At 33.8% G+C, this 23,509-nt stretch overlaps 1 protein-coding gene across 2 annotated transcripts; it reads right to left on the bottom strand.

Moving 5' to 3' along the window:
• Window positions 1-3,085: 3,085 nt before the first annotated feature.
• Window positions 3,086-19,858, bottom strand: LOC102806502 (uncharacterized). Of its 2 annotated transcripts, none has more exons than XM_006811510.3 (15): window positions 19,748-19,858; window positions 18,644-19,246; window positions 18,458-18,533; window positions 16,522-17,367; window positions 15,445-15,490; window positions 14,731-14,936; window positions 13,115-13,266; window positions 12,333-12,485; window positions 11,146-11,275; window positions 10,624-10,785; window positions 9,913-10,070; window positions 9,410-9,598; window positions 8,296-8,384; window positions 6,900-7,004; window positions 3,086-5,622 (listed from the first exon to the last, which is right to left on the bottom strand). In XM_006811510.3, exons 1-15 carry the CDS (start codon window positions 19,819-19,821, stop codon window positions 5,435-5,437), a joined length of 3,177 nt encoding a protein of 1,058 aa, XP_006811573.2. In that variant the 5' UTR covers window positions 19,822-19,858; the 3' UTR covers window positions 3,086-5,434. The 2 variants fall into 2 exon arrangements, with proteins under 2 accessions (XP_006811573.2, XP_085346791.1); XM_085490665.1 differs by having other exon boundaries at window positions 5,528-5,666.
• Between the last annotated feature and the right edge of the window lie 3,651 nt (window positions 19,859-23,509).

Consider the following 23,509-nt stretch of genomic DNA (forward strand, 5'->3'; position numbering starts at 1 on the left):
CGAGATACGTTGCTGTCGCCCTAACCATGACGAACTGCACGACGTTTTCTCGTACCGCATCTTCTAGTGCTTGAAGATGACCGGGAAACATCCCCCATAACGACGTCTTCCAAAAGTTATTCTCATTTCGTCTCTGACACAAGCGCTCGGAACGTTTCTTGGATAACAAAAAATGACATAAAGTTATTATTATATGAGTGGTAGGCGAATGTGCCGGTGACTAACTAACTATGTCGATCCTATTTTAGGTAATTTTTTTTTGTCCAAGAAACGTTCTGAGCACCTGTTGTCTCTGATGGTGCTGCCCAGATCTATTCTCAGGAGCGGACATATTGGTTTTTCATCGCCTGGCAACCCTCGTAGTGAAATCAAAGGCCTAAAACTCACATAAAACGGTACTTGTTTATGAGACTCCCCTGAACAATGTAACAGGATTACCCCTGCGTGTGTAACATATAGATTTAGGGACGACGTTAAAAGATCGATGTCGGATAAAAAATGAAGTCAAAACAAATCTTGGAGTATTTGGAGTAGTTCGCTTTTTTCTATCCAATCATGGACAAAAAATAACAGATAATGAAAAAAAAAACATCCAAGACGAGAAAATGGTTTGGTAAAGTTTTTTTACACCCACCCGACAACCGACTGCTATGCCATACTACTGTCCGATTATCAATTTGTATTTAATGGTGAATGTAGTCTGACGCCATGGTAAATATTTATCAATTAAGTTTTTCATCCTACATTGAACTTTTGATGTTGTCCCTTAGTTGTTCAGGGTTACTTCGAAGTTGAGTTCGTACTGTTTTCTCGAATTTAGCTATTTTCACTGACCCTTCGACGGGCGTTCCACAGCAGCGCGCGCAGAGCCCATAGCTTGAGACTGCGTCCTATCTCTGTCACGATAGACATCCCTGTGAGATGCATATGGTGCTTCTTGAATTACAACTGATCACTGTAAAATATCACTAACGCTTCTTAAATAATTGCAGGCATCTCTGATGCTATCAGAGCTCACATGAACACGTTCTCTCCCGCCAGCGGACATGACAAGGTAGACCCTTTAGGCCTCCATTATATGTTTCTTTCTTTTTACGGGTTAGCAAATATTTCCTATTTTTCAGTATGAATTTCATATCATGGGTTTGTTGACAGCTACATGAAATAATCAAAGGAAAATAAATGAATATTAAACTCATCCAACGGGCTGCCTGAAGGTGATAATAATTTTGGTGCTAGCTTAGGGGGTTGTTTATTCATTGATGATAAAATAACGAAAGATTAATGAAACAGTAATGGTATAATAATTTCACAATAATGATAAAATAATGTAAACACAATGAAATAATGATGATATATTAATTTCACAATAACGTAATAATAATGTAAACACAATGAAATGATAATGGTATAATAATGTAATTATAAAATAATAATTAAATAAAATAATCATGAAGAAATAATTAGAAAATATTTAATTTTGACACTAATCTCACCTCTTACATGAAACACACATTTTCTGTTTTTGATTGCGCCAAGCCGTTGTTCGTTTATAGTAGGCGATCAGTGATTGGTCAAGAGTTTGCTCTGCGATTACCATTACAATAAGCACGAATCGCCATACCCGGGTCACCATACCTAACGCTACAGTAACATTGACGAAATTCGAAATACGCCAAAATACTACAAATCAATGCTTGTTCTGTCTAATCGTGAGTTAGTTGTACTAGCATGGAAGCACGGGTACACCGTGTCGTGTCTCCCACATTAAAAATATATGACAATAGTTTGCGGAAGGCAATCCCCCCAAAAGGCAGTAAACTTACCTCTTCAACTGAACGCATCTCCCACGTTTGATAATTACGAAACAATGGCGACGAAATGAAAGAGAGGCTGTGGGAAAACCGCGGTGAAAATATTTTCACCGCGGTGTAAATATTTCTACCGCGGTTTAAATATTTCTACCGCGGTTTAAATATTTTCACTGCGGTTTAAATATTCTCACCGCGGTGTAAATATTTTCACCGCGGTGTAAATATTTTCACCGCGGTTTAAATATTCTCACCGCGGTTTAAATATTTTCAACGCGGTTTAAATATTCTCACCGCGGTGAAAATACTGGTGAAAATGTCGAAAATTCAAAATAAAAGCAGAACAATTCTGGAGAAAATTTTGGAAATTCGAGAAAAAGCAGGAAAATACAAGTGAAAATGTCAAAAATTAGAAAAATCGTCAATGGCCCTAACAAGCCACCGTAGAATAGGATTTATATTTTTGTGAAATAACTTGCATGGCAAAATAATTGACCGCTGCCGCCATTATTGAGTATTTGTATTAAATAGGGGACATCATTCTAATATATGGAGGGCGCTATGCAAAGATTTGAAATACAATTCACTATTGAACTGTACAGCAAGAAAAGGGGAAAAGAATGAAGAGAATCAGTAAATTTGTAGATTATGGTATATTCTGTTCGTGCCATGCAAATGACAATCCATTGTGTAGGTGGGTTATATTATGGAACAAAAACATGGCTTCGATGGCCATTTTCCAATATAACACATTATGCATGAAATCAAATGTAAAAACAGGACTAACAAAGGTCATAGCCATCATAGTGGCTTCAAAATATCCACACACTATTGTGATGTGTTGACTCAGGAACACACAAAACATCAAAGAAACCAAATTTAACTTATTGTTTATTCCGCCATTTTCAGTTACTAGTACCCCAACAGCACCACTATTTACATATCAATACACTCGGGTGATTAGGTGACATATAACACCATTATGTATTCTGTATGTATTCTGACGCATGCAATAAAGAAGTTCCAAAAACATCACAACTATACACATTTGATGAAGACCAATTTTGATGAACAGAGATTACTCTATGTCATATTTCTCTCGGAATGATAGGAATTTCAAACTTGAACTATAAAAAAAATCCAAGTCAAAATCAAATCATTCACATTTTTGAGGCAGATATTTGAACCCTGTTTTTCACACATTGTGCAAGATCTCGCAGTGAATGGAAAATCGAGTGTATGTGCCCGTGGGAAAATCAAACATCAAAACTACATACATTTTAACATTTTATTGCAGACTGAATATCACAAAAAAGTTTTAAAAATGACATTATAAATACATTATTATCATATAAGCCTACACAAGATAAAAAAAAAAAAACTTCATTGTTTCATGTTTTATAGAGAATAAATATTTATTGCAATTCATCGGCATGTCGTTTTGGCACTTAATGTCTGAAAACATAATTTTAAAATTTCATTGAATAGAGTCAAATTTCTTTTTTTTCTTGGCCTAATATGCTGATTACCAGTAATTATAAAAAAATGTCCTGAGTATATACTGATATGTAAAACATGCACTGAATAATTTATGTAAGAGTTCAATGTATATAACCAATATACAAAGTGACAAATCTGAATATCATGTAAATAAGGAAGCCATCTTGTTGTTTTTTTAGTAAAAGTTTATAACAAATTTTGCAGCTGTCATGAGATGTTAATGAATTTCTGAGTCAGGATAAATTGCAAAATGTTGTCATAGTGATGAAACCATAGATTTGAAAGAATGTCACATAGACAAGAACTTCATAACACCAATTATTTGATACAAGCATAATACCATAAATAATATGGTAATATTAATAAAAAAATAGTTGGATCAATATTTTTACATTGATCTTTATTTATTGTACCGTATTTTAAAATTGAGTGTAAATGAATAATAATTTCAGGCACATTGTTGACGTACATACAACCAATAACATGACAGGGACTGTGACTTTAACCAGGGGAAGTACAGACAAATTGAAAACACACAGCAAAAAATGAAAATAAAAAGAAAACGTGTAAAAAAATTACTGAGGTAGGTTATTGCAATAAAACATGTCAAAGATTATTAATTATAATTAAAGTAAATTTACAGCTATACTGTAAACTGTTTTGCTGCTAGACATTTTCATATTTTGAAGACTACTGTAAAATGACTACGGTAATTTTCACGGGGTTTAAATTTTGCTGATTTCCCATTTCAGGCATATTCAGTGGGTTTTAAATTCACGGTTTTATCATTTAGATAATGTGTTCTATGATAAATTTTACATAACCACTGGATTTAAATTTAGCACATTTTTCAGTCAGCAACATTAAAACCCAGTGAATAATAGACCTCTTTACAGTATAAGGCATTCTTGAAGATAAAATTCCACAAAAATCATGTTGTAGAACTTTTAACAAAATTTTGTGATTTTCACCGAAAATACAGATCTTATGTTGTTTGGCTAAAAATCATTATTCAATCAAAATAAAACATTTTTTAAAAATATATTCATAGTCTATAGTAATCAAAACAATCTTTTTCCTAATGAAGGAATCCATTTTCACACTGGTTATACAACAAAAGATAATAATCAAAATGAAGATAATATGCGGATAAGGTTTGCATTTAAATAATTATTATTTTTATAATTTAAGTTAAACACTGTTTAAATATGTGTATATAAACCTGAAACCTGTCCAAACAAGTACAATTTTCCCAATAGAATTGCTTATTTAAAAATCTCTATTGAATCAAACACCACTATATAATTAACAATGCTCAATCCATGATCTGTTTATACATGCTTTTCTCTACAATTCTGACTTATCAACAAACTAAAAATACACACTGCGATTATATAATGGATTGCATAAAACTGCTCCAAAAATATTTTTTTTAATAATAATTATTAACAAATCAACCCAATCATTACTGCCATGCAACTTAAGAACAGGTTTTTTGATTGGTCAAAACTGTTGACTATACCTCAAATATTTTATAATAATAACCTTAGACGGTTTTACTGATCAGTAACAGCAAACATTGCTGCAATATGTGTACCTAGTACATCACTGAGTATCGTCTATGAAAGCAGTCTAGTAATGCTGGGTAAATTGTTCTCTTAAAGCGAGAGGGTCGTCACCTGTACACGCGCGGGAATTGAGTCCCAAGAGACGATAACAATACATGCTAAAAATGCAAAGGCTCATGGGTAGATGCTTGTTTGTAAACAATGACACGCTTTAATTAATTGAAATAATGTTTATGGTCAATGGGTGACCATGAAGTTAATTGGCTGATAAATATAGCACACTGGTAATTTGAATATTCTAATTTTCCAGGCTATGGATACAAATTATATGTACAGTGCATAAGCTGTATCAGCTCATAGTTGCCATAGAGACAAGTGTTACCATTAACTTCATAAACCAATGACGTCATAAAAACCTCTGATTGTGATAGTTGTAATTCAGAACACATTTTGTACAGCATATCTATAACTTTTACCTTCTAAATAAATGTTAGTTGTAAAAATTATGACACTTATATATATATATATAATAAATAATAATATTCTGAATTTGGTTTAATGCTGATTAGTTATATCACTTTCTAATTGTGACTTTGTCTGCATGTATAGCTCAGAGGCACAGAGTAACTTATATCGCTGTTTCAAGTTTTTGGCTCTGACATGCTGGTTTAATATTTCTTCTGTATTGTCAGAGGGAAACCATCCAGTTTCACCGTCACGCAGCCGTGCACCGTAATACCAACCTAGTAGGTAAAAACAACACATGTGACTTGATTAATTATCATCTCTAGAAAATAATACATGTGTAAAGTAGATTTAGAGAACTGAGTGTGTATAGTAAGTTGAAGGAGAGAAATTGGGAGTAAACACAAATACTAAAAAACAGTTTGTGATTGAGAAACTCAATAAAAGTGTGCGACTCAATGAATGAGTTTGCTAGAAACAATTAAGGTAGCGAGAAGGGTTTGATGACGTTTTTGAATAAAGCATTCTCTGTCTGTTGTTTCATTCAGAAGCGTAATTTAGCATATATGATTCAAAAGCATAAGTATAGAGGGACAAGTTCGCGCAAACTGGACAGCCATTGTTTACATAAGTACCACGTGACAACAAAAATGGTTGAACCTTGTAAAAATAAAATCCGCGATTCTGAGAGAACACTGCAGAATTTCCTGATGAAATTTACGTCATGCATTGTCCGTAATCAAGTCCATTGAAATGTGTCCCCGGTAATCAAAAGACCTATTTTTCCGATTTCTACGCAGGTTTGTTTTTTTGTATGAATTAAAGGAAGAATTGTCAGAAGCACTCATTGAAAGAGTGTGAGTGACATATTCATGATCAGGACTTGATAAATGAGATTGTGAAAATAAAAATCAACAAGAAATGAGTGTATGATTCATTGAATGAGTGTAAGTCACTCAATGGATGAGTTTATGAGAAAACAGGACGAGATTGTGGCTCAATGAACCCAATGGATGAATGAGGGCATGATTCATTCAATGAATTAGCGTGAGTCCACTTAATCAATAAGTTAGTATGTTCAATTAATGAGGTGACAATCAGAATAAGTGAGTGAGGGACATAATTATAATTAATTATCTCTAGAAAGTGATGAGTGGATATTAGAAGGGTACTGAGCAAGTATAGCGAGTTGGATGAGAAATAAGATAAATTGGGAGTGTAAACATGAGGAAGAATAAAAATGTTTGTGAGCGGAAACTCAATAAATGAGTGTAACTCAATGCATGAATGAATGAGTAATGCGATGAATGAGTTTGTGAGAAACTGAATACATGAGTATACTTCATAGTGTGTAACAATAAAGTTTAAATCTGATGTTTGTAATAATATTGCTCCAGTAACAATATTTATATGTATTTGTTTTTGTCTTCCATTTAGTTAAAAACATTTATTTATTTATTGTAAATCATGTTAAACAAAATAAAACGGAGTAAGAAGGTGTATAATTTTCAGTTGTTTGACAACAAGTGCTCACACTTTGTATACCACTACTTACCATCTGGCAGTTTTCTGTATACATTGACGACATCAGATACTTCCAGTGAGATCTCATCTGATTCCAAGGCAGTGTGTGGCGTGAAGCACTGAACTTGAGGGCAGTCTATAATATAATAAAAAACGCAATACAACTTCTGACCATTCTACAAATACTGTAAATTCAATAATTAATCAATGGGTTTTAAATTTGCTATTTCACTGATAGGTGAATGTTCAATAACAATGAAATTAATTTTTTCACTGAAAAATGTATGAATTTAAAAATGTTAAATATGCTAAAATTATTAAAATAAGTAAAATCAAATAAAAATAAATGCTTCTACATTATATAGTGTATGAGTTGAAGATGCATGAAAAGGAATTTGGAAGATCTAAAAATGTGAAGTCTTAAATATTACGACGAAAAGTATGTTGTATTTGGTGATTAAACACCACAACCTCAAGTACCTGATAGCTTCAGTGTTGAAATATTTCAAAATTTGTTGCCAACTGATTTTTTTTATCATTTTCCACAATTATAAGTAGGAAGTGTTCTGCATATACCGTACTCATCCGAGTTAGCGAAAAAGGTACTCAGCTCAGAAAATGTTTTTTTGGGGGGAGCAATTAGTCAACAACCCCACTTGGCCATTTTTGTTCATCATTTGTCAGATTAGGGGGAATTACAATTGTGAAATGAATTGCATTGCTTTTTATTTCCACACTTTCACAATGACGATATAGAAATGACCACAAAAAGTACACACACATTTCATTTACAATATTATTTAAATACCATACGGAATTTATTAGAGATTGTTGGAAAATGGTTGAAGTCAAGAGATTCATCATTATCTTTGTTAACTGTTTTTGATCATTTGCAAATTCTCGATGCGAAGCAATTTCCGCTATGATGTTTTGACCTGCAACATTGTCTTTTAAACTGATAGGTCAAGTCAGTTATTTAACCAATCAGAATACACTGTTGTATCGATGCAATAGTTCGAGAATACTCGAAAGAATTCTGGCAACGCAATGTGGAAATGAAATAACAATGTCAAAGTATGATCTGTTGAAATTGATTTCAGGTAAAAAAAACGACACGTTAATAGGTAACTTATGAAAGGTAAAATGTATATGGAATATTCACGGATTTCATGGTTGTTAACAGGTTATTGTCAAAGTGTAGTTTATTCAAGGCATTTGCCTGATATTCATGGTGGTTAATATCTTAGCTGTATTACATAAATTTAATTACCGATATTCAGAACAGTCAAACAATTATCAAAGATCAGGTTTTATGACTAGACAGTCAAATTTGGCACATTTTGGATGGGTGCTTAGCCGAATGTTAACCCTGCAAATAGAAATACGGTAATACAAAGTAGGAATGCAAAATTTGACAACCAACTCACCCCACTCTTCATATTCTCTTCCCTCTTCATAATCATCATCATCACCAACTTCATCAGACAATACATCCATCCAACGATGGCTTTCATTTCTTGAAATAATCAATAAAAGAGGATATTGTCATGTCTGACATTTTTTGGAAGTCTGCGGAGCAGATGTCATGGATTCACCAAAGATCATGATTAAATGTCAAAGATCTTGAATTGGCAAAGGTCATGAGTAATTAGTCAAAGGGTGTGAGTAAACTGTCAAGTAAATGGTTAAAGGTAGTGAGTAAATGGTCAAAGGTCGTTATTAAATGGACAAAGGTCATTAGTAAATGGTCAAAGGTCGTGAGTAAATGTCAAAGGTCGTGAGTAAATGGTCAAAGGTTGTGAGTAAATGGTCAAAGGTTGTGAGTAAATGGTCAAAGTTCGTTAGTAAATGGACAAAGGTCATTAGTAAATGGACAAAGGTCATTAGTAAATGATCAAAGGTTGTGAGTAAATGGTCAAAGGTCGTGAGTGAATGGTCGAAGGTTGTGAGTAAATGGACAAAGGTCATTAGTAAATGGACAAAGGTCGTGAGTAAATGGTCAAAGGTCGTGAGTAAATGGTCAAAGGTCGTGAGTAAATGGTCAAAGGTCGTGAGTAAATAGACAAAGGTCGTGAATAAATGGACAAAGGCCGTGAATAAATGGACAAAGGTCGTGAATAAATGGTCAAAGGTCGTGAGTAAATGGTCAAAGGTCGTGAGTAAATGTCAAAGGTCGTGAGTAAATGGTCAAAGGTTGTGAGTAAATGGTCAAAGGTTGTGAGTAAATGGTCAAAGTTCGTTAGTAAATGGACAAAGGTCATTAGTAAATGGACAAAGGTCATTAGTAAATGATCAAAGGTTGTGAGTAAATGGTCAAAGGTCGTGAGTGAATGGTCGAAGGTTGTGAGTAAATGGACAAAGGTCATTAGTAAATGGACAAAGGTCATTAGTAAATGGACAAAATTCATGAATAAATGATAAAAGTTGATCAAGTAAATGGAGAAATGTTGAGTAAATTGACAAAGGTTATGAATTTATGGTCTAAATTCTGATAACAATGATCACAGTGAGTAAAAATATTGTTAATGAATCATTACTTACTGTTCAGCACAGTTTAAAAGAATCTCTCTTTCTTTCTTTCTGTAGTTTTCTAACAACACCAGGAGAATCAAGTTATTGCAATTCATTGGTACACCATTTTTCAGCTTGGGATAATCTTCAGCTGTCTGAACAACGCGGGCCTGTAACATATTACGCAAACAATGGTCTTCTACAACAAAGTTAGCATTCCTACGGGATGAGAACAAAAAACTGGCGTGAAGAGGAAGACCGTAGAAATAAATGAAATATATGTATCATATATATGCCTAGACATGTTCATTAAGTTAAAGCGAGGGAGTCGTCACATGCGCATGCGTCAGATTGCCATAGCGTGTCATTGTTTACAAACAAGCGTCTACCCATGAGCCTTCGCTTTTTTAGCATGTGTTGTTATCATTGCTTGGTTCTCAAGCGCAGGTGACAACCTTACCGCTTTAAGTGATAATTGAATAAGTTAAGTTAATAAATGAATGAATAAATAACAAAAATGTCATAGACCTTACCCTTTTTTTCTTGCAATCAACAGTAGATCAGTGAATAGAAATAAATAGATGGGTTTTTGTATGGGTTTGACACTGGAAATGAATTTCTTTTCATAACGTATTTCAGTCAGCTCTCCTTTCTTAACAAGCCATCTGGAAGCTGAAACCAATGCTAATTGCTGCAAGCAAGAAAGAACATAAAGATAATAAATTGAAATATTTTGCCGCCATATACAACGTACTACTACAATCAATGTCTGGTCCTCTGTACCAAATAAACCTAGTCAAAATGTTTAGCCTTTTAGTTTGGTAGGGGTGTGCGGCCGGGACAGTCAGAAAATTTATTCAGTTATAGGTTGAATTGTTGATGACTTCACTACACATGCGCAATGTTCGTAGCACTGAAACACATTGCATTGTGGGCTCATTACCGGGATGAATGATGGCCAATCGTTGCAAACTTCGACGATCTGCTACATGAAAATATACCACTAAAAACTCAATAGAAGTACTAAAACCCGGATAAATACATGGAAATTAAAAAAAAAAAAAACATCCGAGACCGGCAAAACTGATATTGGACCAAAATTCAAGCAAAACATCTAAAAATTACGACCCCAAAGGATGGCACGTCCCCATAATGTGTTTTGCATTAAGTGCCCCATTAAGTGTGTGTGTGTGGGGGGGGGGGGGTGAAGGCCTTCATGACAATAATCTACAAGGTAAACATACCTTATGCATCTTCAGCTGTTTTTCGATAGCCACCATTTCAAAGATACGCTCTATTTTTCTGGCACCCTCATTACATTCTCGCACCACTTTAGTTGCAGCAACGAATGCTGATTTGGCAGAGTCATAACACTCGGTGCCCTCCTTCGTTCGGTGAAAAATATTCTGAAAAACAAATACATGTAATAATTTACAAAGTTTATGTATAAATTGCACTATACTACCTGTCTTATAGGTTTTTTTTGCCTGGATTTTATTTGTATGTTTTATCTAATTTTTTATCTGTCTGTTCTACTGCTCTAAGATTTCGCATTTCCTTTCTCAGGTTTCCTAATCTACATTCAAAAATTTGTCGTCTATACTTTCTCAGATTTCTCGTCTACTTTTTCCGATTTCTCATTTACTTTTTCCGATTTTTTACCTACTTTGTCACAATTCTCATCTACTTTCTCAGATTTCTCATACATTTTACAATGCATGCAATCTGGTTGCCAGGAAGTGACATCACAGGGGCAAAGGTCTTACCTGAACAAGCAATGGCAGTCTTGTGATTCTCTGCATAGGCAGTGTTAGAAATGATGAGAAGGTCTGATTTTCGCAGACAGGATCTTTCTCCAAGGATGTTATTAGATCAGAAAAATCTGAGTCCTTGGTCCTAGAATCAGAAAGTCATTACAAATGTAAAGAAATTACAAAATATATGGTCCAAAAGGGCTGACCATTAGACATATAAACATCACTTTTGATGCAGTAAAATATGTATGACCGGTGGTCATTTTTGGTGTAAAATAGGCCTCAACATTTGAATGTGTTCCAAATCAGTTCTCAGAGATGACCACATGGGCCTATTTCAACCAAACATAGTATAATGACAATACACACTGGGTATAGACAGTCAATAATATTGCATGTTTTTATTTCTCTTAAGATTCAATTCAAGATGGCACCTGGTGGCTGTTTTGTTTTTCTTTAGCTTAATTCTCATCTCAATCTGCGCACTGGCATCCACTGCATTGAATCCTAAAACTTGAATGTGTCCATAATCCGTTTTCAGAAATGAAAGGACTAGTTTTGATCGAACTTAGTATGACGATAATGCAGATGCATTTTTTGCAAGATCTGATTATCTGGAACATCATTGTTTTAAACCTTCACTTTTAAGCTAATTTCAGGGACGTTATGAATAGGTGATTTTCCGTACAATTGCGAGATCTCGCGAGATGCATGAAAGACACGCGTCGAACGTCTGCTGCAAAAATCGAACGATTTGATTTTGAACTAGAATTTCTTTATTTCGCAGCTTACATTGACCGGCCGATCTTCGACAGAGGAATATTGCTTTCGAATACCCTTACTTTATAATCGAAATTGCCTATCATCAAATGTGGACAGCACATTATTAAGCATGGAAATGTCCCCGAAATACTTTCGCGTTTGTCGAATCCCACGCGATGTTTGACGCGACTACGACGCTATGACCTTTGTTTGTCCTGTTTTTACGTTCGATTTCACGCATAACGCGTGATTCTCGCAGTGAACGGAAAATGGTCTATATAAACATGTCCATGAATTATTGATGGTGACTACTGGTATGTCATTTTTTTCAATATATGTTTTCTATGAGACAAACCCCTAACTGCAAAGTAGCTGTTTTAGTGACAAATAGTAGATCAGAGAGTCAGTATTTATTTAAAAACTGATGTCATGGTTACCTTAATTCTGTAATAGTTCTTAATTGCTGGGAGTGATTACTGCAGTATACCACATAGCAATGCAGAAGTTCTATCGCATATTTTTCAATGATATCACACACATCAGACATTACTATGCTTTCTTCTTGTCTAGCTTCCAACTCCATCAAAAACCTGTAAACAAGTTGTATTAAATGTGTATAGTTCTAAAATAAGAACGACCCACTGCCTATTGTGGCATTTTGAGTAATCAAGTACAGGTACAACTTGTATGTGTGCAATGATTGGCAAGAAATAGTGAATTTTATGGTTGTCAATATTCAAAAGAAATGCTGGAATTAGAATTTTCTGAAATGTTCAAACAATGTACAAGAACCAGGAGTCAAATTGTCAAATTTGAGGCATTTCCATAAGAATGGGTGATATTTAAGTCAAAATTGGCTCCAAAAATAGAAATCCCCCAGTAGTGGGGTGGGATGTAGGCAATCTGATTAAAATCTGAGGTAGGTATGAGGCTCTTATTTTTTTTTAAGAGACGACTGGAACACAATTTTTTATCAATGAAAAGTGAAATCAAAAGAATGAACATAAACAAAAATATGAACACTAGTAAATACTATATAAAGGGTCATAAAATAAACATTAAAAAAAAATTGCAGCCTCATGCCTACATTGGATTTTAATCAGACTGGAGGGTTGGGTGGGAGTTTAGTCCAGTATGGGCACTAATTAAGTCATACATATATGGATACATACCTACTTAGCGAATAGAAGGATCAAACAAAAAAAATCAAGTGACTTACTTTTCACTGATATCTCGGATATCTTTAATGTTTGAAAATATAAATCGTCGCTGGAACTCTTGCATATTTGGAACACTTCCCATAAAATGATCAACAAAAACGTTCAGACTGCGTAGATAAGATGCTTCTGAAGAAATCACCTCAAACATGGACTGAAAAAAAAAAGAGATGAAATCAATGGAGAAATCTGTTTTTGAGATTATATAACCATGGTATAGAATTCTCAAAAATAAATTGCTAACAGTAAGAAGGACCTTTTCATCACCAGACTTTCTTGCCCAAATTATTCTCTTCTTTTTTCTTATATTCTTCAAAATTTTTCGAAATAAATCTTGATTTTGGAGCTGACAGCCATGAATTTGAGTAAATTTTCAGTTTTTACTCAAAAAATTTGGCTATTTTTGTACCAGTCATATGAAGGAAAGTGCAGACTATAAATGGGACTATTTTGTGAATTTGTGATGAAAAATGGGAACTGGTGGTGAAAAGGTTAAGCGACAACAGCTGTAATTAGAGGTATTTTTTCTTAAAATTTTATTTTAATAAAACATTTTGCAAAGGCCATCGCCGAAAAGTGGACACTGAAAACATAGCATATATGTACATACCGTCATTGTACATTAAATCACTTGGAATTGAAAAAAAGATGGCTGCATGGTATATGAATCTAGTTTCGTCTAGTGACAACTTACCAGAGGGCACTACACATATATCAAAAACTTAACCAGATCAAAGGACTATTAAAGCTACTCTCTGAAGTCCTCTCACTGATTATTTCTCACAAATGTGTGCATCGTGTGTCATGTTTTTACATGCCCCCCCCCCCCCCCCCATCACTTGACCAATTTCAATGAAATAACTACTATACTCCCTGTAGTTTTAATATTGCATTTTATGTGATTTAGACTTGCCCATGCAATTATTTCTGAAACAATATTAAGGTAAGACTTGGTCACGTTTTTGTGGTTATATGTAAAAAAAATGTAATTATCTCAAAGCTGATACATAAAAAAGAAAATGAGAGAGTTAAACAGCACAGAACCCAAAAAACATTCTCCTCTGTTGCAATGACTGAAGACATCTGAACAATGTCAACTGAACAGAATAAAAATATGGCAAATTTCAAGAAGCCATCAATGCTCTTAATGGAAATTTATGAAAGATTTTCCCTGTTAGAACCTTTCATTTCACTCAAATACAAAAAATATGCTTTCATTGGGTATAGATGCTATTTGGTAAGCTAACACCATGGCTTTTTGTGGGTTTCCTTCTATTATTGATGGATTTAATGAATTCACATTGTGATTAGAGTTGTTTCCAACAGTCAAATGAAATTTATAAAACTAATACATTTTTTTTTTATAAAAAAACATTTATGCCTTCATGTAACTCTCTGTAACTTTAACGATAATGTCTAAATTTGATAATGATAATGTCTTAATTAGATAACGATAATGTCTAAATTAGATAACGATAATATCTAAATTAGATAATGATAATGTCTAAATTAGATAACGATAATGTCTAAATTAGATAATGATAATGTCTAAATTAGATAACTATAATGTCTAAATTAGATAACGATAATGTCTAAATTCAAATGAGAATCTATATACCTCCTGATGCTTGATTTCATTGGCGTTCATTTCATGCAAAACTCCACTTTTACGCACTTCGGACAACTCTTTCCACATTGTCCTCTGAAATTTCTTAATAGGCCTGCCACTGTCATCGTCTTCAGGCACCGCTTTCATTGTTGATACTTGTAGTTTCCTTGTAGCTTTTTGGCGTTTGTCATCTTGGTATACCTGGAACATAGGAGCTACAAAAAAACAAAACAAAATAACACGGTTTTGTATTATTTTTTTAATGTAACCACCAACATTTAAAAAAAAATGTTGTCAGAATACAGTTTATTGACATGGATACCATGAAACGGCTGTGTTTTCTTCCCCTTCAACAAAGTCGCATTCATTAGTGAATGAATCTCGGCCAGTGGAATTGGCCTTCCCATTGAATCTGTGGCACACTCACCCAGGGTAGGGGTTGACACTTCAGCCTGAGGTAGGATTTGAACTTGGGTCTACCGATCATGATTTTGCTAACACAATAGCAATAGTGATATCAGCTTACCATTACAAACTGTCACATTTGATCTATTAAAAATATTACTATTTTTTTGCAAAACAGTGAGCTACATGTATAGCATCTTGAAACACAGGTTCAAAACAATGATTATAATTGAACAAGCACACAAAATTCCCCTCCCAATAAATTACGCTAAATTGAGTGACTGTCATGAACCATAACAAATATATTTAATAACAAACCTATATTAAGGTACCGTGACTGGTTTCGTCCTCGCTGCGGTAGAGTCTGTGGTGAATCAAACAAAGATACAAAAATGTAAACCAAAAACACAATACACACTAATGGATATAACCAAACCCCAAAGTTGAAAACTGGAATCCGTTCAATTGCTTCTGATATAAATTAGCAGGATTGAAATTAAGTGGTGGTCCTACCGAACCCCACAGTTAATAGTTAGAAAAATTAATCAAGTCGAGTGAATTTAAGCCCCACTGACAAATTCACATGATATTCCTGTCCCTTACCCAACGACGCCAATTTCACTAATTTTACTACGTACAATTTCACTATTTTCTAGGAGCCATAAAATAACATTTTCCACTTGATATTGCTAACATATTCTTGGACATACTCTTATCTGTTTCACTGATAGTAATCTCTGCAATTCAATAATTTCAGGGCATTTGATTAAAATTCTCAAAAGTCACTATGAATATTAACCCTCATTTTTGTGCAATAATATGTCACATATTTTTGTAAATGTTTCTATAATTGACAAAATGGTCATCATTATTTTTCTTGGCTATGGGTAATGATGAATAAATTTGGAATAAATTATGTGGGTTTTGTACAAAATATTACATTAAAAGGGAAAAAAAAAAATATCTCACCATATTAAGGTAGTTTTATATTAAGGTATAAAGTTAGTTGGCTACCAGTAAAACATATATTAAAACAAGGTCCAATCACAGTGTAATGATTACACTGATTTTTTTCCCAATATTTTTGTGTCAGGTGAAATTTCTAGACTTTGAATAAGTCTCTCTAGATGTTTTTTTTTGTCTAAGGTTCTAATTGCAAGTGCTTGAGTGTGATGAAAAGAGGGAACTGGTGATGAAACGGTCAATAACGCATGACTGGAAAGAAGGACCAACTGTACTCGCATTTATACCACTGATTATACAGTCATGAGCTCTGGGAATTGAATCCAGAACTCCCTTCAAGATGCGAGGTGAACACGCTATAACTATTGTAGCATCGCCCAGGTTTTCGTGACACTGAAACTGATATATAATATAATGGACAGCATTCCATACCTGGCTTATTTTCTGGTTTGTAGGGCTTTCATCATGACCAGGAAATTGGTTGACACTTGATGAATCGGATGTCCATCCCAAACTAGAACTGAGACTGCTTCCTCTTGGAGGACATTGCGGTGATAACATGTTATTATCCATGATATTTAAAAAGACATCATCATTGCCGATTTCTTGTTGTTGATCAAAAGAATGTACTATTTTAGGGGGTGAAGGCCTTGTAAATACTGGGTTCACTTCGTATACACATGTCTGGTTCTTAGGCACATGTAAAGATGTCTCCTCCTTTGGTTGTAATGTATCTGTCGTATGCTTGCTTGCATTAAGTTCGTCAATGGCATCTGGTTCGACGTAACTACAGTCAGAATCAGTAGAATACCTGGAGGAACCATCATTAGACTCATCGTTGTTTGAAAGTTTTGGTTTATTTTCTGGTTTTGGAGGTCTTGGAGGTCTTGGAGGTAGTTCAATGTTAACATAGGTCCTTTGTTGTCTTGCTAGTGTCAATTTCTGCATAGATATTGGTTTTGTTTCTGTGTTTGTCTGATTTAGAAAAGCAGCGATTTTCTCATAATCATCCTCACTGTCAATCCCCTCGACAGTTTCCATATCAACATAAATATCATCGTCTTTTTTGGCTTTAATCTCCGTTTTTCTACGGACAGTTTTCCTAGTGGTGGTAGTTGTAGTAGTTTTGACATGAATAGTGACACCGTCCTTAGCTTTTGTTTGTTTTCTTGTGTTAATATTGTGTTCTTCAACAACTTTTTGGTACTGGACGTCATCATCAGCCTCACTGACTGGTGTGACATTGGCAGACTTGTTCTGTTTCTTTTTCTGTGAAAACTTTTAGAAAAGGGAACATTTAGCATTTAAGAATTTTAAATGTATTGAGAAGAAACACAGCTGTGTCAAATCTACATCATTATAATGGAAATATCATATCTGGGATGACAAATCATGATAACAAAAATCTTTATGGACTGGATATGGCTTTTGCGACCCGAGGTCGGCGAATCCATAACAGTTTTATCATATACCTTATAGGTGCAATTACAATTCTATCCCGGTGCGACCTCTAACACATGACATAATTTAAAATGATGCATTTTGTTTTGATTGATGAAACCGGTTGCGCTGGGACGGGCGTGATATGGGAAATTATTGTCCTTATGTGAGGGCGCACTTCCCATAGCGTTTCAAAGCTGGACAATACAAGGTATATGATAAAGTTGAAAATGTCTGAATTGAGCAACTGTAACAGGTAAAAATTTTCAAGTCAAGTATAATACAGAACAAATAGGAAGAAAACCTTTAATTAGTATGCAAATTAGCTAATTAATATGCACATATTAATTAGAAGCTGTTATTAGATTTTAATTATTTTACACAAATGGTAACCATTACATGCATACAAACAAACAAACAGATTAACAGACATCAGTATTAGACCCAACAAAAAATTGTTTTGTTGCCCTCAGCGACCGAAACCGAGAAATATGATATATCAAGTTTTTTTCTTTTTTTAATAGGCCCAAATATTAAAAACTCACCATTTTAAGCAGTAAAAAAGTGTTTCTTTTAAAAATTAAGGATCCCGGACCGTTGTTTGAGTCCTCGTAAGTGGTGACCGATCCAATTTTTTCAATTTTTCGACTAGAGGGCAACATAAGTTTTTTTTTTTTTGGCCTTATTTGGTGTTTTGCATACATAGTAGCTAAAAAATTGAATTTACTGATTTGGATTATTAAAAATAAGCTTATTTTGTCATTTAGGATAAGCTCATTTGCTACTACCGGTACATGTAATAGAGCAAATACAGTTATGCCATGCCCACTTAATCATGCAAATTCTTGATATTAAAGTGCGATGTGAACCAGGTATGGATGGATAACCACCCAGCCTACAAATGAAACATTTACATATCTAAACCTACCTCTTTCAATCTGCCTGCTGCTAACTTTGCTTTTCGTTTCTCGCTGTGTCTCCTTGCATGCGCTATTACATTTGTCCTGGGAAAACAAAATGTCAGTGATATGAATAAAGCTATAATACTGGTATGTAAATTATGAGCTGCTTATTAACATGCACAAAATAGCTTTCAGAACATATATTATCTTACCCAATTGATTGGGCTTTTTTCTGGTCCTTAATTACATCTTCCCAATCAGCCTCACTGCTAGAACTACCAGGTCTAGGGGATTTCTCTGGTTCAGTCAGTTTAGTGTTTTGGTCTTTCTGCTGTGATTTGATCAGTTTTGGAGGCAGTACTGGAGGCACTCTTTTCACAGGTACCACTGGAACAGTCTTAGCAATAACATCATCAACTTTCGCATTTGTGCTGTCCTCGCTGTTTTCATGCTTTACGAGAACTTCAGGTTTCTTTTTTTCGGGCAGTGATATTGGTTTTTTTTTTGAATTATACCTCCTAGGAATACCGACTGTTGGTTTCACAATAACCACAGGTTTTTTAATCGGTTTTAATGGAACAGCCGGTCTTGGCCTATCAGGAATCACGACTCTCCCTGTCACTCGTTTACCAACTGACGGCTTCTTAGCAACAACAGGTGGTTGCTTGGACTTTGATTTGAGGGTCAGTGTCTTTGTAGTCTCCTCATCTGCAGTTACAGGGCATTCAACAACTACATTTCCTTTTCTTGTTCGAGGAGCAGGAATTGGTTTGCGTTTTGATAGGTCCAATGCCATTATTGACAAGTTTATTCTTCTAAAAAAAAAAAAAAAAATATAAAAAAATAGTACGCACAAAATGAATATCCCATCAAAAATGCATATACTGTAGAATACTGTATTTTCACTTGTAATTTATTTTCGCTGAGGGAATGATTCAATGAAAATAAAATGCAGCGATTATGCCTTTTTTCCTGTATTTTACATTCAACTTGTCAAAAATCAGTGAAAATAAATTCCATACAAAACACCCAAAAAGTTTTTTCAGCAAAAATTAATTCCAGCTAAAATAAAGTATTTTACAATACAGAAAACAATACTAGTTTTTATAACTTACCAATATACATATAGTAACACAGTATAAGCGACATTTGGCATTTATATGTCCAGCATTACGTGTACAGCTAGCCATTAATAGACGATTGTGCTATCCACACAGTACTTCATAGTTACACACCTTTGATATTAAAAAGGCATCTGAATCTCAATTACAGCTACACACAGTGAATTATAAAGAAGGAAATACTGAATAAAATACCTAAAATAGGATCTACTGTTAACTGCATGCCCACGCATTAAATGTTTCTGAGAAACTTCCGAGTAACCTGTCATTGTGCTCCATAAAAAAAGTTAAAAAAAACATTATGACGTCATCAGTTGTTTACTAGGAAGTAAAGTGTTAATAACAAAAATGGGCCCACCTTTTTTCTGAATACAATATCCCTTTGTAATGTACATTAAAGCGTGGTGGTCGTCGCGCAGCAGCGCGTGTTGGAATTTCATGTAAATAAACAATGTATTTTACACGCATTGTATACGTCGCTATGAGTACTATATCAAACACCAAGCAGCGCGGCGACTGCCGTCCTTTAATTTAAAAGCTTTAGCATACTTTTCATGAATGTTTTTATTTTAAAGCATGGAAATTTACCGCCCTTTGAACAAAAACGCAACTTTTTTCTAAATTCTCTCTAAAAATCTTTATAACATCTTTAATTAAGTCTAATTATTAAAAAACACAGAACAATGAACAAACAAAATTATAGTGGAGTCAAACGTAATTGCATTATGACTCAGTGAACACGAGTGTCAGTAATAAAACTGGTCCACATTTTTCACCTTTGCAATGTACACATGAGTGGGCGAACAAAGCCATTGTGTATATGTGGGCTATATATAGAGATTGTAGAATTCCCCCTCTCTATTGCGCAATCTAGCATACCTGGTCAGGCAGGTCATCCGTAAGGTATACGTACGTGTACAAATGTTGCAGGTCACATTTCAAAGTATATTTTTCTTAACGATATTACCTGCAAGCCATAAAACTAGAAAAGAGTATGAGCAAAAATTAAGTCAAATATATGACTTAATTTTCACGCGCGATGTAGACACACCCTAATATAGTAAAATAGTGCGTGTCTACATCGGATGTTAAAATTTGCATATAACATTAGCGCGTAACAAAGATTGTGATAAAGGAAAGAGTGGTATAAACAGAGATCAGTGATTATTTGAAATCGATACCAGGAAAAGGGGAGGGGAAGAATAGATATATAACATTTTATTATTTAATAATTTATTAAAATACATAAGTTTGTCCAACTCCCTGTGGTACTACCTGTACTATTTGTCATGTGTTAACTCATTGGTCCCCCCAAAAAAATCTTCTCATAAAATTCTTAGTATTAAAAGAACTTGGTTTATTATAAATGTCTTGAGCACATTTTCAAATAATGACACACAATGTATAGACCAGTGGTCAATTCCAATAAAAAGACTTAAGAGTTGGCCTTTCTCGTCTCCACTAGTGTATTTTCCATTTCAAAATGTATGAAATTTAGTTGAAACATTATTCCAAATTTTAAAACTAAAGAAACAAATTTTATATCAAAATAAACAAATGCCGATAATCTGCGCATCTTTATTTGATCCTAATATGGTAATTATATAATTTGCATATTCATTAATATTATAATTTATTCAAACACGCATTTACACAATACATTTAGTCTTTCAGAAAAAAGATATAAATGTAGAGTGAAAATAAATCTGCCATTATGTTTCCATAGCAACCACCTGTTAAATAACAAACCCATAAAATACTTGTATATAACTTAATGCATTGCATGCGGTATCACTAGATGATATATAATGAAAATAGCAGTGAAAATTAAAGTTTACAGTATTTCCGTAATCAAGAATATATCGATACACAAAAATACACAATATATTGTGTTTAAATGATAATTCATCCAAAAAGACGTGAATTGAATGGATAAAAAATTAACTATTGAGATACACATTGACATATACCTTATAGTCAAATAATGTATGGGAGAAAGGTTAGTATGTTTAATACTCAGTGTTTTAACAGTAACTAGGTAATTGTTTCAAAAATCTCACAGTGTACTACAGCCGGAGAAGAACAGAAATTAGACTAGCTCTGAGCTGGTTTAAAACTAACCTAACTTGCTTTTAAAACTGCCACAATTGTGTAGAGTACTCTTGAAAACATATCTCATATTAGTAATACGACAAAGAATTTTAAAGTTGAAATCATTGATGACAAAGATACTCTCTTTAAAAATTAAAATTTTTTATGAAAAAGCAACGCCACCTGATAGCCAGCTGTGAGGGAAGGTACAGACAGACAAATGCAGAAGTAGAATATACTGTATTTAAATGAAAATTTATTTCAAATATTTATCTGCATATATGTAAGAGCAATTACTAAAAATACTTCCTGATAAAATGAATAAACAAAATTTTGGACTTAACCCTCTCACCAGCAGGAAATTGTTCTGCACTTTTTTCCTGTATCCTTAAATATTTCTGGAATGAATCATAATTTTGGAGTCAACAGACAAAATTTTAGTAAATTTTCAGTTTTTGTGTGCAAAACTATAAAAATAAACTGTCTATTATATCTTTGATCGTATGTTAATGCATGTCTCGGCATAATGAACTTATGAACAACGCACATACTAGGATTTACAGTGCCTACACATATTAATATATGTCTGGTATATATTTATACAACACAATAGCTAATAGAATAACAATATATTAATTATCAAATATTATGACAGAACACCATGGCATTACCTTAACGTTTGTTTACACCCTGCACAATTCAAGGGCTTACCAAAATAAAAACAATATATTGTAGAATACTTTATTTTCGCTTGGAATTTATTTTCGCTATTTTCCCTGAAGGAATGACTCCGTGAAAATAAAATCCAGCGAATATACTTTTTTTCCTATATTTCACAATAAACTCATCAAAAATCAGTGAAAATAAATTCTAAGCAAAACGCCCAAAAAGCTTTTTCAGCGAAAATTAATTCCAGCGAAAATAAAGTATTCCACAGTATTATAATGCACCGCCATTGCATGAGACATGGCAACATTATTTTAAAACATTAACAATGACATCAAAGAATATGCACGTATTTCAAATATACATCGAGTTCCGACATCCAGAGTTTCGACTCGCGTGATTTGCACATCAGTCGTTAAATAACATATTAATTTGCATATCGCCAAGCAACAAGTATACTTTCACGGGTGCAACAAAGTAAACTGCCGTGATAACTGCCATGATTTCGTCAGATACGATTTACTTATACAGTTATTCTTAAAAAGCGCTTTACCTTGTTTATATCAGAACTAGATGTTACGTCGTTAAGTACTGGTATAGCGTACGTACAGACACCAACACATGGAGGTCAAACTATAAGTTTCTGTTTGAACTACAAAATGTATATCCGAACAGAAACTATAATTAGCCAATAATAGCAAATGACTGACTATTATCATGAAGTTAATCAATCACTCATGATCAATATGTTTTGATAATAGGGTGTTATAAGAGGTGATAAGCTATATGTATGTAACATTCTGTATCTGCTCTATTAGAAATGTATCTCCAGTAGAAGTGCTTATATATTATTGCATTTGGTAATCAATTATTAAATATCAATGAAACTAGGGGAACAAAACTGAGAACATACAAATTATTCAAAGTAAGTTATAATATGGAAAATTATTTGCAAAACATTTCAAATTTCAGCCTCAGGAAAATGCTTAAAAAATTCGGTCTGAGTGACCACAACTTAGAGATAGAGTTAGGTAGAAGAACAAAGCCCAAAATAGAATTAGAAAGTAGACACTGTAAAAAATGTAACACTGAAGCATTAGGAGATGAAAAACATATATTTTGTACTGGCTATATAGAACAAAGAAAAAAACTGTTTGATGAGTGTTCAATAAATATTTACACAATGGATGTGAATTCCAT

The sequence above is a fragment of the Saccoglossus kowalevskii genome, chromosome 15, assembly GCF_978046115.1.
Source record: "Saccoglossus kowalevskii chromosome 15, keSacKowa6.1, whole genome shotgun sequence".
Lineage (NCBI taxonomy): Eukaryota > Metazoa > Hemichordata > Enteropneusta > Harrimaniidae > Saccoglossus > Saccoglossus kowalevskii.

Coding starts and splice junctions, on each gene's coding strand:
- LOC102806502 (XM_006811510.3), bottom strand. CDS start 19,821: ATGACAGGTTACTCGGAAGTTTCTCAGAAACATTTAATGCGTGGGCAT. Junction 14,937..15,444: donor GTCACGGTACCTTAATATAG/GTTTGTTATTAA, acceptor GTTTTTTTGTAG/CTCCTATGTTCCAGGTATAC. Junction 7,005..8,295: donor AAGAGAATATGAAGAGTGGG/GTGAGTTGGTTG, acceptor ATTATATTATAG/ACTGCCCTCAAGTTCAGTGC.